The sequence below is a fragment of the Vigna radiata genome, chromosome 8, assembly GCF_000741045.1.
Source record: "Vigna radiata var. radiata cultivar VC1973A chromosome 8, Vradiata_ver6, whole genome shotgun sequence".
NCBI lineage: Eukaryota > Viridiplantae > Streptophyta > Magnoliopsida > Fabales > Fabaceae > Vigna > Vigna radiata.
The window spans coordinates 7,346,264-7,362,363 of NC_028358.1; the positions used below are offsets into that span (position 1 = coordinate 7,346,264).

The window sequence follows — 16,100 nt, forward strand, 5'->3', positions numbered from 1 at the left end:
TGTGTCCCTTCTACGAGATCACTCTCCTCAGCATTGATATCAACATCCTCTGTTGGCCTTTCACCACTTTCTCTATAGCTGCAGGGCAAATTGTCAAGGAAAAACCTACTGTCTTCATCATTATTATTTTCAGCTTTATCACTTTGCCCATTTTTATAAGGAAAAATGTTTTCGTAAAAGACAACATTTCTACTAATGAAGATCTCTCTACTATTAATATCAAGGACCACATATACTTTAACTCCACTTTTATAGCCCATAAATATACCTTTTTTAGCCCTAGAGTCAAGCTTAGTCATGTTATTTTCTAAAGTAGATGCAAAACACAAGCAACTAAACACTTTTAGGTCAAGGTAAGTAGGAGAATTATTATGCAGTACTTCATATGGGGTTTTATTTCTAATAACAGATGATGGAAGTCTATTTATTAGGTATATAACATGAGACAAATCATAGGACCAATAAGCATGGGGAATGTTAGACTGAAAAATTAAGCTTCGAGTAACATTCATTATGTATTGGTGTTTACGTTCCACAACAGAATTTTGTTGTGGGGTTTCAACACAACTTCTTTGATGCTCAATGCCATAAGAATCATATATGCTATTACAACTAAATTCAGGCCCATTGTCAGTTCTAATAGTTTTTATGGTTTTATTGAATTGTGTCTTAACTTTTATGATGAAAGCTTGTAAAAGGTCTCTAGTTTGACTCTTGTTATGCATGAGAAAAGCCCAACTGTGTCTACTACAATCATCAACAACAGTTAGGAAATATTTATGTCCATGTATAAAAGGGATAGAGATAGGACCCCATATATCACAATGTATTAAATCAAAGCAATTGGCAGATATAAAAGTACTTTTAGGAAAAGGCAATCTGTGCTGCTTAGCATAATGGCATATATCACAAGTATCATCAAAAACAGTTTGAACATAAGGAAAAATCCTGCATATTTTCTCAACAATTTTGTGTCCAGGATGGCCTAGCCTATAGTGCCATAGATTTACATTTACATGTTCATATGAAAAAGTAAAACTAGATGTTGGGTCCCTTTCGAAAGGTTGCAAGTAGTAGAGTCCCTTGTACATATTAGCACATCCAATCATCCTCAAGGTAGAGCTGTCCTGAATTTGACACATCTTAGAGCCAAAAGTTAGTATGCAATCCATGTCTTTAATTAGACTTTGGACAGATATAAGATTGAAATTGAACTCAAGTATATATAAAACATTAAAGATTTTGAATTTATTAGAAAACACTACAGTCCCTGCATAGTGGGCTGTAACAATAGAGTTGTTTGGCAGTTTCACAGATATAGGTTTAATCTTAGTGAAAGTTATAAACTGATTCTTATCATGGGTCACATGATCAGTGGCCCCTGTGTCAATAATTCATGAGGACATACCTTGTTTGTCCTCTACAGTGTCTCTTTGTATTTGACTAATACTATGAGGAGAGTTGTCCACCTTTTCTAGCATTTACAACAGTTTCTGCATTTGTTCAGGAGTGAAAGAACTTTGCACAGGACCTTGCTGTTTGGTCTGTTCGCTAATTTCTCGGGTAGCAGATGTAGAACAGACATTAGCAGATCCCTACCCACTTTGTCCCCCATTGATCTGATTATTATTGTCATTTTTCTTATACCATGGTGGATATCCATGTTTGGAGTAGCATTCATCAACAGTATGGTTCATTTTACTGCAATAAGAGCACTGTTTCCCATAATTTTGGTTCCTTCCTCTCCCTCTTCCTTGACCGCGAGGTACAGATCCACGTCCACGACCTCTCCAATTCTGTTCACTCCTCCACTGACCCTGTTGCTCAGTGATATTGGCTAGGACCTTAATGTCACTCTAGTGGGTAAGCCCAGAATCACACTTTTCCTGCCTTTCTTGTTGTATGATTAAAGAAAACACTCGGTTGATATTGGGTAGAGGCTCCTTCATCAATATTTGAGTTCTCACTGTACTGTAGTAGTCATTTAGGCCTTTTAAGAAGCAAATCACATGTTCCATTTCTTTGTATTTATGAGAAATCTTAGACAATTCACAGCTACAGGGGATCTTGCAACTGCAGTTTGGGATGGGTCTGAGGAACTCCAGTTCTTCCCATGAGATTTTCAAGTCAGTAAAATACTGGCTTACACTTCTTTCTCCTTGTTTAACGGAGTGAATCTCTTGAAGTAGATATGAAAACTTAAAATAATCTCCTTTACAAAACCTTTCTTTTGATTCTTCCCAGAGTTCTTGGGCGTTCTCTACATATATAACACTTTTTGCTATTTGGGCAGAAAGAGTCTTGGTGATCCATGAGTCAAAAAGAGCATTAGTTTCTTAATCCCTCCATTGATGAATTTTAGCTTGTTCTTGGAGATGAGAGCTCTTCTCATGTTCTTGCTCCAAGAAGTGTAGTTGGATTCATTGAGGATCTGAGGAATGAGAGAGGCGCCAGGATTCTCTCCTGGGTGAAGGTAAAATGGGCTGGAAGGGTTGTTAGATGTATCCTCATCTCCCATATCAGCAAGAAAACAAGAAACTATCAAAAATTGGTAGCAAGAAAAGCAAGAAAGATTTAAGCGTAGTAGAAACGGGGGCAGAACAGGTACAAGACCTGCTCTGGTAGCATATTAAAGTAACAACCCAACTCTAGAATGGTCAGGCCCAAAAGTCACGGGCCCAAAATGCCAAAACTAAAGCTTCACCAGAAGCTTCTTTGAAACAGTGAGTAGGTGAGGTCGTACTTCAAGAGAGACTTCACGAGAGTGAGAAAAGAAGAAAGCGAACCCTAGTCGTGGCTCAGGCAATCTCCTGCAGTAGTTCCAACGAAGATTCAAGCAAACGGTGATAGGACAAGAATGGGTCAGAAGAAGATGGAGGAAAACAGAGGTAAGAAGACTTTGGGTATTTGCTTTTCTGATTAAAATGTAGTGTGTCTATATTATTGGGAACTTTCTTCTGTACAAAACAACATACTGGAACCCTTCTTATATAGGGTTCCGATAATGATAAAAGCTTAACATAAAGCGGTTAGAACCTCTAACCGACAAACAGAAAATCCTAATCTAAAACAAACTAAGAAACAACTCTTTAGGAGCATTAGCTAGAATAACAGAAAACATTAATAGTAGTTATATGATCAAGCAAGATAATTGACAATAATATGATGAGAACACTTAAATTGATGACATGTTATCACTTGGGGCTTCTCCTTCACCATCGTGAACCCAGGTTCACGTTACCACAAAAGTTAATCCATGGATAGACTATCTTTCTCGTGCTAGCCTCCATCACAACAGTGCCACCACAAAACCCTCATGCTTTCGTCAACCATGTCCATCGCAGCACCTACAAACAGAAGCAACACAACCCAAGAACAGAACCCAATTTCCTTCACGAACCACTGCAAGACCAAAGCAACCACCATGACACTCATCTTCAGCAAATATTCTCTCCTTCGTTGCAATCACAGAACATACAAATTACAAAACATGATCCCAAATCTGTTGACCACCTCCATGTAAGCCACCACGAATAGCGCATCTCACGCCTTCATCTTCCTCGCGCCTCCATGGAAACCTACGAGAACCATAAACCTAATGGCAGAGAACCTCTGTTGGCTACGAGTTTCATTACGCCACCCAAAGCATTGCGACACTACCACGATCTTCTTCACACCAGCTTCTCGACCTGCAAAAGCCATGAAACAACAAAGCAACATCTTCGCACCAGAATCTCGTAAGCCGCCGTGCATGCAACCTAATATTGAATGAAAGATGAAACTGTCATGTGACAGTCTCTCATTGGGAAAATGTCACGTATGTCAAAAGACTTATCCCTCACTGAGTAATGGTTAATCTGGACTCCGTGTCGTTAACGATTTAGACGTCGTTAGGGAAATCGACCAAATTTAACATAAGTTACAAAAATTGGAATCACTTTGAATGCCGAAAAAAGTCGAGGACCATTCTGAACAAAACTAACAAAATAGGGACCAAAATAGATATTAAGCATAAAAAACTCTTAGGTTTAATTGCTTTCTTTGTCCCTAATTTAGCTGTAGTGTGTCAAGTTCTTCCACCCTTTTAAAAAAGTTTCAATTATGTCCAAACTTGATTTCAAAGTGTCAATTTCGTCCAAACGAGGATAAAGTTTCCCTCAATCAAATTTCTTCTGTTAAATAGACAGAAACAACGTTAACTTTTTTTTTCTCTCTATCTTCTGTTCCTCTGAACACAACAACTTTTTACCAGTACACTCTTCAATATTTTAACAATTCATGTGTGTGTGTCAGTCACGTAATCATAAGCAATAAATTTTAAATAATTTATTAAAAAATAATATATATAATATTTATGGATAAGATTTTTTGTGCATCGAAGTTGGAGAAAGAGGGTTTAATCATTCAATTATTGAAAAGTGTTAATTCTTCTCTCTTACTTTGTTCAACATCAAACATTTATTGAAGATCATTAATCCTACCATCATAACAATTTCTTTTTATCTTTATTTTTTTTATTGAAAAGAATACTATGTTCAGACAGTTATCTTGTTACACCATATACTTATCTTTTCCTAAAAAATAAATACTAAATTTATTTATCTTACAAACAAATAAATTAATTGTAAGCTCTTTTAATTTTTATTATCAATATAATTTTTAATTTTCGTAAATTAAAAGATCTAGAAGAAACATTTACAGAAACACAGTAAACTTCAATTAACAGAATTCAAAGACAAACATTTTTTTGTTTAAACTAGAAAAGAAAATAGAGAAATTTTAAATGGACTTTGAATTGAAACTTTCGGACAAATGATGGTACAATACTTTAAATTGTAAGTATTTTGTTGAATTTTACCCGATATAGAGATTTTTCAAACGATATATTTAAATATATTGAATTTAAATTGGTATTAGTTTAAACTATTTTATTTTTCATTGTTCATTTGGATAAGAAATTTCAAATTTGAATTTTTTTTTATTCGGATGAAATATTTCAATTACTAATACATACAATTATTTAAATGTAAAACAATCATAATTAAGGTTGTTGAAATTTTTTTCAGTCAACATTTACAAAAGTTGAAACAAACTATTGATAAATAATAATATTTGTGTTGATAGTAAAAAAAAAAAGTCATTACAGATATTAAAAAAATAAAACTGCCAATTAGCAATTCATAGCAAAATTAACTTTTTTTTTTCATAAGCTCTATAAATTATATTTCTATTTAATTTTATTATAATATTTTTATTAATTTAATATTTTTTTGAAATTGGATGCCAAACAAAAAAAACATATACTTTGGCTAGGTATATTTACACAATAATATATATATATATATATATATATATTGTTTTTTCCTTTTATATTTTTAAAACATTGTTTTTTATTTAAAGAAGGATATATATGTAATATAATAGTTAGGTTGATAAAATGTGGAGTGGAACATAATGTTATCTTTTTCTCGTGAAGTTGTTGATAGTATCTCACCACATATGGATACCACTCAATTTTTATAGGTTTAATTGTTTTTTTTTTATACAAAGGTTTAATTGCTTTGTTAAAATAAATAGGGTTTAATTGCTTTATTTGAAAAGTAATCATTTTTATGTTTCAAACAGTGACAAAGAGACTACATTATACAAAAAAACAGAAGAGAGAAAAAAAAATGTTAACGTCATTTCTGTCTATTTAACAGAAGGGACTTGATTGAGACAAATTTTATTCACGTTTAGACAAAATTGACACTTTTAAACCAAGTTTAGACGTAATTGAAACTTTTTTAAAAGGATGGACAAACTTGACACACGGAAGCCAAATCGAAGACAAAGAAAACAATTAAATATAAATATAACTCTAAGCATTCTTTACACTAGATACTAGTTTCACAAAAGTGGAAGATTTATAAATATAACTCACTCTAGGTCATTTATCATATGATCTTGAAACTAAGTTCTAGACACTTGTGAATGTTTTACATACAACATTTCGTGTAGTTTGTGTATAGAGTTTATTTAGCTTGACTTTGTTTATATACATTAATTTTACTAATAACATATAATTACTAGGGTAAAATAGTGAAGACAATAATTTGGATGTTATATGAAAAAAGTTGATGGAAAGGAGCTTTTGACCACTAATAGATGTGAGCCAAATCTATTGCAATATGTTATTCATAAAATGTTCGATATACTCTATGATGTTATTTTTATTATGTACATACTCTAGGAAGAATGCTTTATAATTTAGAGAGTATTTTGTAATGTTTAGGATTTGAAAAGACCACAAGTTGTATCATAATATAGTTTTTTTTTTTTTTTTTTTTTTTTTTTTTTTTTTTTTTTTCTACATTTATAGGCAAATTTGATTGTTTTATTATCGAAGTAGGCAAAAAAATTTTAAAATTACGTTTATAGGAAAGTTTTGCAGTTCTCACACGACAATGAATAAGTCATGTAAGAGGTGCACAACTTTTGTTTTGAACCATTTAGAAAGGTGAAGTGCACTTCCCACATATTTTTTGACATCTGTAATCCATTACATAATGTTCAAAGTGTTAGAGAGTGCATTATATGTGATTGATTACCCGATAGAAAAAAATGGTAAACTAAAATATAATTAATATGATTTAAGTTTTGATTACAGTTAATTATAATTAAGATATAATCGATTATGATTATGGATAATGATATTTAGATAATATTTTTTTGACAACATTTGAACATTGATTACATGTTAATACGTGATTTGTCACAAATTACTCTACAATAATGTTTATGATTATTATTATTGATTGTGGAGTAGTTTTTGACCAATCATAAATTGACACGTAATCAATATAAATGTTGTAAAAAAAAAAGTTGTCTAAATATCATTATCCTATGATTATAAAGTATCTACTCTTTTTTCTTATTATTATAGTTAAGATATAATTGATTATGAATGATTGTGATTTAAGTTTTAATTAAAATTGACTATAATTAAGATATAATTGATTATGATTAATTATATCTTAATTTATTAGGTGAGTAATTATAACAAATGAATATCATGCAAATAGGTATCAAGAATTTGATTTAAAGAAGATAATTGAAATTTATTAATTTATTTTTTCGAAATAATATTTCAATCACTACTAAATATAAAAATATTAAATGCAAAAATTGCCAATAAAAGCATTAATAAAAATAATTATGTAGACATTGATGAAAAATAATTTCATTATCATAAAAAATCTTAGAAATGTTAGGAAAAATAGTTCAAATCTATATTGGCCAATCAATGACTTTAATAATCTCAATAAACAATCAATCTCGATTAACACTGAATAAGAAAAGGTTTGAAAAATAATTCCAGAGATAAAAAATAATTCGACCAATAGAAAATACTTTTGACATTTTTATCCTACTTGAAGAATTCTTTTGATAAATTAATCAAAATAAGATAAAAGTTATTAAAAAACGGTTTAATTTTCCAAAAAAAATTTAAGATCTATCAATTTTTAAAATTATGGAGATAATCAAAACATAAGAAAGAAAAAAATGATAAAATGTTATTTAATGGATCAGAATTAATATATATATATATATATACATATATATATATATTAAAAATTAAATATTATATCATAAATCTCATAAAAAAATCATATACTTTAAAACAAATCTCATCACAAAAAAAAGTCATATACTTTAAAACAATTTTACTTTATCATCAAATTATAAACTATATTTTATAATAAATTAAGATATAATCAATTATAATTAATTATATCTTAATTATAATACATTCTAATTAAAATCTAAATCATATTAATTCATAATCAATTATATCTTAATTATAATCAGAAAAAACATTGATAAATATCTTATAATCATAATCAATTATATTTTAATTATAATTAAAACTTAAATTATAATCAATTATATCTTAATTTATTCCTACTGATAAATACAATATGGTTATAATCGATTACAATCTGAACCACAAAAATTGGTAATTAATTGATCACAGTGTTTTTTTTTTTTATAATCAATTAGAGATGTCAAAACTTTGTATGCACGATATATGACTTGCCTATAGTAATTTTAAAATCTTTTGTCTCCTTCGATAATAAGACAATGAGATTGATCTATAAACCTACAAAATCCCATGATACAAAGTTTGTTATATGGAGGTGTCTTTCACATATATTTATTTACTGAATAAGATACATGAACCAAGAAAAAAAATTGGAGCAAAAAGAAATCCAAAACAGACAACATTATCAATAGCAAATAGTGCAACAAAGTAATAAATAGACATTTGAGCTTAATTCCGATATGGAAAAACCAAACTGTGAACATAATCATATGAGAAAAAATAAAACTTGTCGTCATTGAAAAATTCACGATCATCTATTGTATTGTCTTTCTTATTGTATAGAATAAATTCCGCAGTATCGTAGCTTGCAAGCAGCATAAGATTATGATCCTCAGACAAACACAAAATGACTGGAAGAGCAGGCAAGCCATGAGGATCACGAATACGAAGATGTTCATAACTTACATTCAGCAACAGTGTCCATGATTTTGCAACTCCAAACTCCTTCATCATCCAAACAACAAAACAAGTCCCTTGATGATGAGAAAGACACAAACAACCCTTCAAAACCTCAAGCACAGGCACATCAGGAGGCACTTCAGAAAGACCATCAGGCATACACAAATACCTGCATTTCTCATTCTTCAAATCGTAACAAAATATTTCTAACTCCTTCATTGTAACAGTTGCCCATCGATAACCAGAACCGCATTTCGGAAGTGCTAACCAGTTTAAATGCCCACTCACATAAGCTCCATGAAGACCCAACGCAGGAAAAGCATCACCAGTTAAACTGTTTCTCCAACAACTGTCACCTAAACAATAAACCCTAATCTCCAATTTCTGTGATTTATTATCCAAAAAAACAACTTGGTATCTGTCACTCCAATCATCGTACCCAAACCCAAACATAAACAAATAAGGATAGTTGTAATCACCGGAACGAATACGTATGTGTGGAGAATCTTCGCACATGACCCTTGTGGATGGATTCCAGAACCGAACCCAGTATTCTTCAAATTCATCTCCACGGTAAGAATCTTGCAAGCAAACTAAGCCGTTGCATACACCCAAGATAGTGTAATCGTGGTTGAATCGCTGAGAAACGTCAACGGTGGATGTTGGGTTGTGAAGTAAGTTTTGTAAGGAACATGGTGCTGCACAGTACCTGCTTTCATCGTTCTCGTAGTCTCTGAAGGTTAATAAGATGTGTGTGTTTTTGGACGACCTTTGAAGGTGCAGTTTAACAAATGTCGGATCGAAGACGAGGTGGTTCAACCATGTTGAAACGCATCTGAACCGCATGAGATCCTTCACTGGAAGCCTCGACAAAATTTCTGCCATGAGTTCTTCAGGAACAACCGGAGAATGTTGAAAAGAAGACATTTATGTGATCAGATGCACACAAAAGAAGGAACGTGAGAAACCCTACTTTACGCAAACGTGCTACGTTAGTTGTCGGAGAGAAGAATTGTAAATCCCATAAGAAACAAAGAGATCTGGAGGAGATGTTTTCTGAAAAAAAAAAAAAAATTAGGGAAGATGATCCGAATTTTGGAAAAGATGATTTACTGTGTCTATGATCCTAATGTTTGCATTGATTTTCTCCACAATATTAAGAATGGATGATCTTTATAGATGAAATTAATGTATATAAAAAATAACGTGCGAAAATGTAATAAAAAATATTTAAAGAGAAATAAAGTGATCATGAAGAGATACTCAATAACAATTTTCATTTTTTAAAATTTAATTTACATATAACTCTTGCACTCAGACTGCGTCAATAATACATCTAGTTGCCCTCTATTGATCTTTAAATATTTTTATTAACATCATTTAAATCTTATAGATATCAAATAATTTACACTAAAATATTTAACATATCTTTCACCCTCGTTTGATTGTTATAATTACATTACATGAATATTAACTTATAAATAGGGTGGATCAAAGTTGGCCAAAAACGAAAATAGTACAACACGATCGAGCTAAGCCAGGTCAAAAATTGGACCAAGTTGGTTGGTTCATTCCGGCCGTGTCAAAGATTCAGTGACTCATGACAAGAGAGTTACTCCTTCCATCATCATATACTACTCCCTACACATCCCCCATTTCTCTTTTTGCCTTTCAGTAATATTTAAACGAATGTGAACATATATTAGATTCTGATATCAACATCCAAATACGAATAAGGGTCCACAGATGTTGACATCCGTTTAAGAATAGAGGGTCCACAGATGTTAACGTCCGTCTAACCATATTCAAGAAAGGATCCTAATATTTTGACACCATATTTTTAACACTCTTTTAACAACGCCACGTGTCAGCATGTGCTTGGATGTGGATTTTTTAAAAAAAAAAAGTGAAATTGTGACGTCATTTTGGAGGCAGAGCTTTGAAGTTTTTGATTCCAAGTTTTCCCTTGTCCCATATTTCTCTGAAATTAACATTGTCTTTTATCTTGTTTCATCAAATTTGAAAAACTCATTCTTCCCATTTCTGCATTCGAACTTGGGTTTGCTTTCGCCCTTCTGCTGTCTTCACTCTCGCCGTTTTATTGCCTTCGTTTTCGCCTTGGTCGTTGTCGTTGGCTGTTAGCCTTCATAAGCGGTGTGGGTCTCGCTGTCGTTTCGTCTTTTGGTTCGTGGTGTGTTCGTTTTGCGAAATGGCGAGTTCTTCTTCCAGGATAAGCGCGTTAATGGTTTGCGGGTTTTGGAGTTTAGGTTTTTGTATATTCAGTTTTGGTTTTGTGTGTTGTTTTTGATTTAGGGTTTTTAATTTTTGATTTTTGGTTTTTGTTTGCAGTTGACAGTTTGTCACTCTGTTTCAACCAAGTACATATGTGGTTTGAACAAACATCTGACAAAGGAGCACCGGTCACTGATTGTTGGCACTCCTTTTGGATGGTTTTTAGATTTTATTGATAATGTTAAAGTTGGTAGGAAAATATTGAGTGAGTTAGTCTTCAAATGGGTAGATTCAAGTAGCGGTTTCTTAATTGGAGAGAAAATCATTCCTATGAATGAGAAAGAATTTTGTTTAGGGTTGGGGTTGAGTTTAGATGGAAAAGAGATTAATTTAAACGGAGAAATGAGATTAGTAGATGTGTCAAATACATTGGGAAGAGAACAAGAGATTTGAATTTGGTTTACAAATGTAAGATGAATAAAGGAAAAAAAATTCCTTGTACCCCTTTTTGTAGCTTGTACATATTAGTTGGGATTTGTGAGATATTATTTCCCCAACGTAGTGGAAGAGTCTTTCCCATACTATTTGAAATTGTTGATAATTTAAATGGTTTAGGTAATTATTGTTAGGGTAGTTTAGTTTATTGATATTTGGTACGCGGTCTGAACAAAGCTTCAGATGCTCTGAAGAAAGGAAAAGCCACAACCAATATTTATGTAGATGGTTGTATTTACATGTTGCAAGTAAGTTATCTTTATTCAGTTCAAATTTTATAATAGAATTTGGTTTTGTGGCTTGCATTGAGTTATTGATTAACATGATAAATTTTGTGTAGGTATGGTTTTGTGAGAATTTCATTCCTCCCAAAGGTGCAATACAAAAAAAATCCAAGAATATTGCATTGGATTAATATAAATTTGGGAGACAAGGTGGTGAAACGAGCATTGGAAACTGGTCCGGTATGTGGTTTAATGTTAGAGTGATTTTTGTTAGAGTGAATTTTGTTATTATATATGTGTTCCTACAATGATTTGAATTGTTGAATTTCAGGTTAATGATGATGTTGATGTTGATGTTGGTCCAACGAAGGATAAAACTGATTTGAAGGATGAACCAACACAAAAATTGAAAGATGACAAGGCATCAACAAAGAAGGAACTTAAGAGAAAACGTAGAGAGCGTTTTATGCAAAGTTTACACCAACAACAAAGTATTGTGGCAGAANTTAAAAGGAGGGTGNTTGTGTTGGAGGAAGAGGTCGCATTTGAGAAATCTAGACGAAGAAGACCACATGAAGGTGGACACAGTGTGCCACATGAAGAACCGTCCATCTCCCCTAGAGGCATCTCCCCTGGAGGCATCTCCCCGGGAGGCATGTCCACCGATCCTCCTCCAACGAAGACATATGTGAGGATGGGGTCACGTAGGCGTTACAAGAGTAGCGCTTAGGACTCCTTACGTAGGATTGCTTAGAATAAAAAATGAGTGAACTGTGTATAACTTTGTATAAATTTTGATAGCTTTCTTAGGACATACATGAACATATTTTTTGTAATTTGGTTTCTATTATGTTTAATGTGAAAAAAAATGCAATTTGCCTTCATTGTCATATTGTTACTTAGATAGTGAATTGCGTTTCAAATTGTAAATGGGAAATCTGGTTTTGTTTGAATTGTTAATTAATAAAGTTTTCATAGAAATGTTGTATTAATTTATTTGAAGGATGAAGGAAAGAACAATTGCTTTACATACACAAGAAATGTGTTTTGTGAACAAAAAGAACTTAGTGCATGTTTTAGAAGAAGTTATGCAGAAACTGCGGTGGTAATCGTTTACCACAGTGTCGTAAACGATTACCAGAGCTGTTTTTGTGATTTGGACACAAAGTTGTTCACAGAGAACCCATATTTTGTTCACAGGGGACCACAATATTAGTTGCTATTTTTTCTGAAATTTTGGACCTGTTTTGGTGTCATGTAGTGTTTGGGAGGTGTTATAAGTGTACTTGTTCATGTTTGGGTAGGCAATGAAGGTATGATGTTGAGTGGAAGCCCCCAAATCATGTCCTAGAAGAATTTATGCAGAAACTGTTGTGGTAATCATTTACCATAGTGTCGTAAACGATTACCAGAGCTGTTTTCGTGATTTGGACACAAAGTTGTTCACATAGAACCCATATTTTGTTCACAGGGGACCACGATATTAGTTGCTATTTTTTCTAAAGTTTTGGACCTGTTTTCGTGTCATGTAGTGGTTGGGAGGTGTTGTAAGTGTGCTTGTTCATGTTTGGGTAGGCAAGGAAGGTATGATGTTGAGGAGAAGCCCCTAAATCATGTCATAGAAGAATTTATGCAGAAACAACTGTGGTAATCGTTTACCACAATGTCATAAACAATTACACGAGCTGTTTTCGTGTTTTGGACACAAAGTTGTTCACAGGAAACCATATTTTGTTCACAGGGGACCACGATATTTGTTGTTGTTTTTCTCAAGTTTTTGACCTGTTTTGGTGTCATTTACTGCTTGGGAGGTGTTGTTAGCGTGTTTGTTCATGTTTGGGTAGGCAAGGAAGGTATGATGTTGAGTGGAAGCCCCCAAATCATGTCCTAGAAAAATTTATGCAGAAACAGCTGTGGTAATCGTTTACCAAAGTGTCGTAAACGATTACGCGAGCTGTTTTCGTGTTTTGGACACAAAGTTCTTCACAGGAAACCCATATTTTGTTGACAGGGGACCACAGTATTTGTTGCTATTTTTCTCAAGTTTTGGACCTGTTTTGGTGTCATTTACTGCTTGCGAGGTGTTGTTAGCGTGTTTGTTCATGTTTGGGTAGGCAAGGAAGGTATGATGTTTAGTGGAAGCCCCTAAATCATGTCCTAGAAGAATTTATGCAGAAACAGCTGTGGTAATCGTTTACCACAGTGTCGTAAACGATTACGCGAGCTGTTTTCGTGATTTGGACACAAAGTTCTTCAGAGGGAACCCATATTTTGTTCATAGGGGACCACGGTATTAGTTGATGTTTTTCTCAAGTTTTGGACCTGTTTTGGTGTCATTTACTGCTTGGGAGGTGTTGTTAGCGTGTTTGTTCATGGTTGGGTAGGCAAGGAAGGTATGATGTTGAGTGGAAGCCCCCAAATCATGTCCTATAAGAAGTTATGCAGAAACAGTTGTGGTAATCGTTTACCACAGTGTCGTAAACGATTACCAGAGCTGTTTTCGTGATTTGGACACAAAGTTCTTCAGAGAGAACCCATATTTTGTTCACAGGGGACCACGGTATTAGTTGCTGTTTTTCTCAAGTTTTATTGTCATCTTATAGTGGATAATAATGTTGCTTTACTTGATGATGGACACAAGACACAATTTTCAATAGTTCACCCAACTTCATTCATTCGAAGAAAGCATAAAAACACTTTTGATGAAATATAAAAACAACATAACTTGAACTTAAATTGTGGATGTCTAATGTGGTTCACACCGATATTGGGTGGTTAATATTACAGTGACATCCATTAATGTGAACTTCTATTATGATATCATCTTACACTTTGTTTTCTTGATGCCATTGGACCTACAGTGATAACAATGACCAAAAAATAGTTAGGTTTTGCTACAAACCAATACCTCTCTATTGGGGATGAGATTGCAGTAAGTTTCCAGTTCCACTTACCCCAAATATAAGAACAAAACCACAATACCCAAGCACTGACAAAGCCTAAGAACTGAGAACGACACCACGATTCCGAGAGCACGAGAAAGAGACCACGATTCCGAGACCACGAGAACGACGACAACACCTGAGAATGAGACCGCGATTCCGAGAGGACGACCAGAGCATGAGAACCAGAGGAAGACAACCAGAGAACGAGAGTGATGAAATCTGAAACCGTGAAAATGAAAAGGGCACGCCAAATCTGAAAATTCATTTTTTGGTATTTCCCAGCTTGCCCTCACTTATATCAGAAAAGCATTAAAATTTGGAGCCAATGCATAAATGCCATCTGGCGTTGTCAATGAGTGTTAAAAAAAAGGTGTCAACGTATCATTTTCCTTCAAGAAATATGCAAACAAGGAGTGTTAAGAGTAATAGTAACAGTAAAAGTAACAACTTTTTTACATTCTACATGAGCATGGGGTCTGCACCAACCTGATTGTTGCAGATTTAAGGTGAATCCATCAAACAAGGACTGACCCTAAACATGAGAATGCAGAACTCCGTTTGACTAAGAGCAGAATCTCCGTCCAAATCACCCTCCATTAGCATGCCCATGACCTCATCGTCTCTGACGTAAGTAACCGTTGATCTTCAAGCTTTCGAAGGTGACAGGACCCTTGTTCACATTCATGAGTAAGCGAAAGTCGTTGCAGAGTTCTCCAATGAACCCTTCTGCCCCCATGTGCGCAATCATGGAGGGGAAGTAATTCTTGAAGTCCATAAGGTAGTCCTTCCATCTCTCGAGGAATCTCCACCAACCCACACATCATCAATCATTTCACCACAATGTAACATATTTTACTTATTTTATTCCTTGGCTTGGCTGGAAAGAGGATCAAGAGCATCCGAACTAAAGAACCACTAGCTACATAGACTCATTTTGGGAACTTGATTAAAATAAAAAACTAAGAGAACAGATGGGAAAGGGAATTGAAAACCTGAGGAGAAAAGGAAAAAGGAAGCATTGGCACATTGAGGGCAACAATAAGAAAAAGGAAGAGAAGAAGCTATAGAAAAAAGTAAACCAAAAGAAAGAGCAAAGCAGAGAAAGAATCTGGAATGAGGGAGGAGGAAAACAAGAGTCTGGAAAAAAGAAACCTTCCCGAAACGGAGAATTTGGAATGCATGATGTCTACGCTTTATTCACGCTTTCTTCATCCTTCCTTTTGTACAACCATTAAGGACGCAAGGAGGTGCAAAGACACATCCATATCTATCACACTTTTTCAATTCACTTTTCTTCCAATGATTTAGGGTGAAGTTGTGGGGTATAGGGAGATTTAGAGTTTTAAAAAAAAGTAAATAAAATTAAATAGTAAAATTTAAATTGATGTAGGGTCTTTTTAGAATAAAAAAAAGGATTCCGTTATTTTGACACACTTTTGACAACGACAGGTGTCAAGCTGCCATTGTTCCGTTTTTTTTAAAAAAGATTTGGGCACGAAAATGAATAGGGTTTGAAATTTTTTTTGTTCCAAATATACCCTTGGCCTATTTCATTGCGTTTTGTCTCTGATTTCTTTCTCTCTCTCACATTTCGTTGTCCCCCCTGCGTTGTCGTTCTCCCCCTACTTTCTATCTCTGAAGTTTGGTTTGTGGTTCTCT

The 16,100-nt window shown here is 33.7% G+C and overlaps 1 protein-coding gene across 1 annotated transcript; it reads right to left on the minus strand.

The window, feature by feature from the left end:
* Nucleotides 1-8,314: 8,314 nt before the first annotated feature.
* LOC106770162 (F-box/kelch-repeat protein At3g23880-like) lies at nt 8,315-9,472 on the minus strand. The gene has a single exon (XM_014655984.1). It carries the CDS (start codon nt 9,470-9,472, stop codon nt 8,315-8,317), a length of 1,158 nt encoding a protein of 385 aa, XP_014511470.1.
* Nucleotides 9,473-16,100: the final 6,628 nt, after the last annotated feature.

Coding starts and splice junctions, on each gene's coding strand:
- LOC106770162 (XM_014655984.1), bottom strand. CDS start 9,472: ATGTCTTCTTTTCAACATTCTCCGGTTGTTCCTGAAGAACTCATGGCA.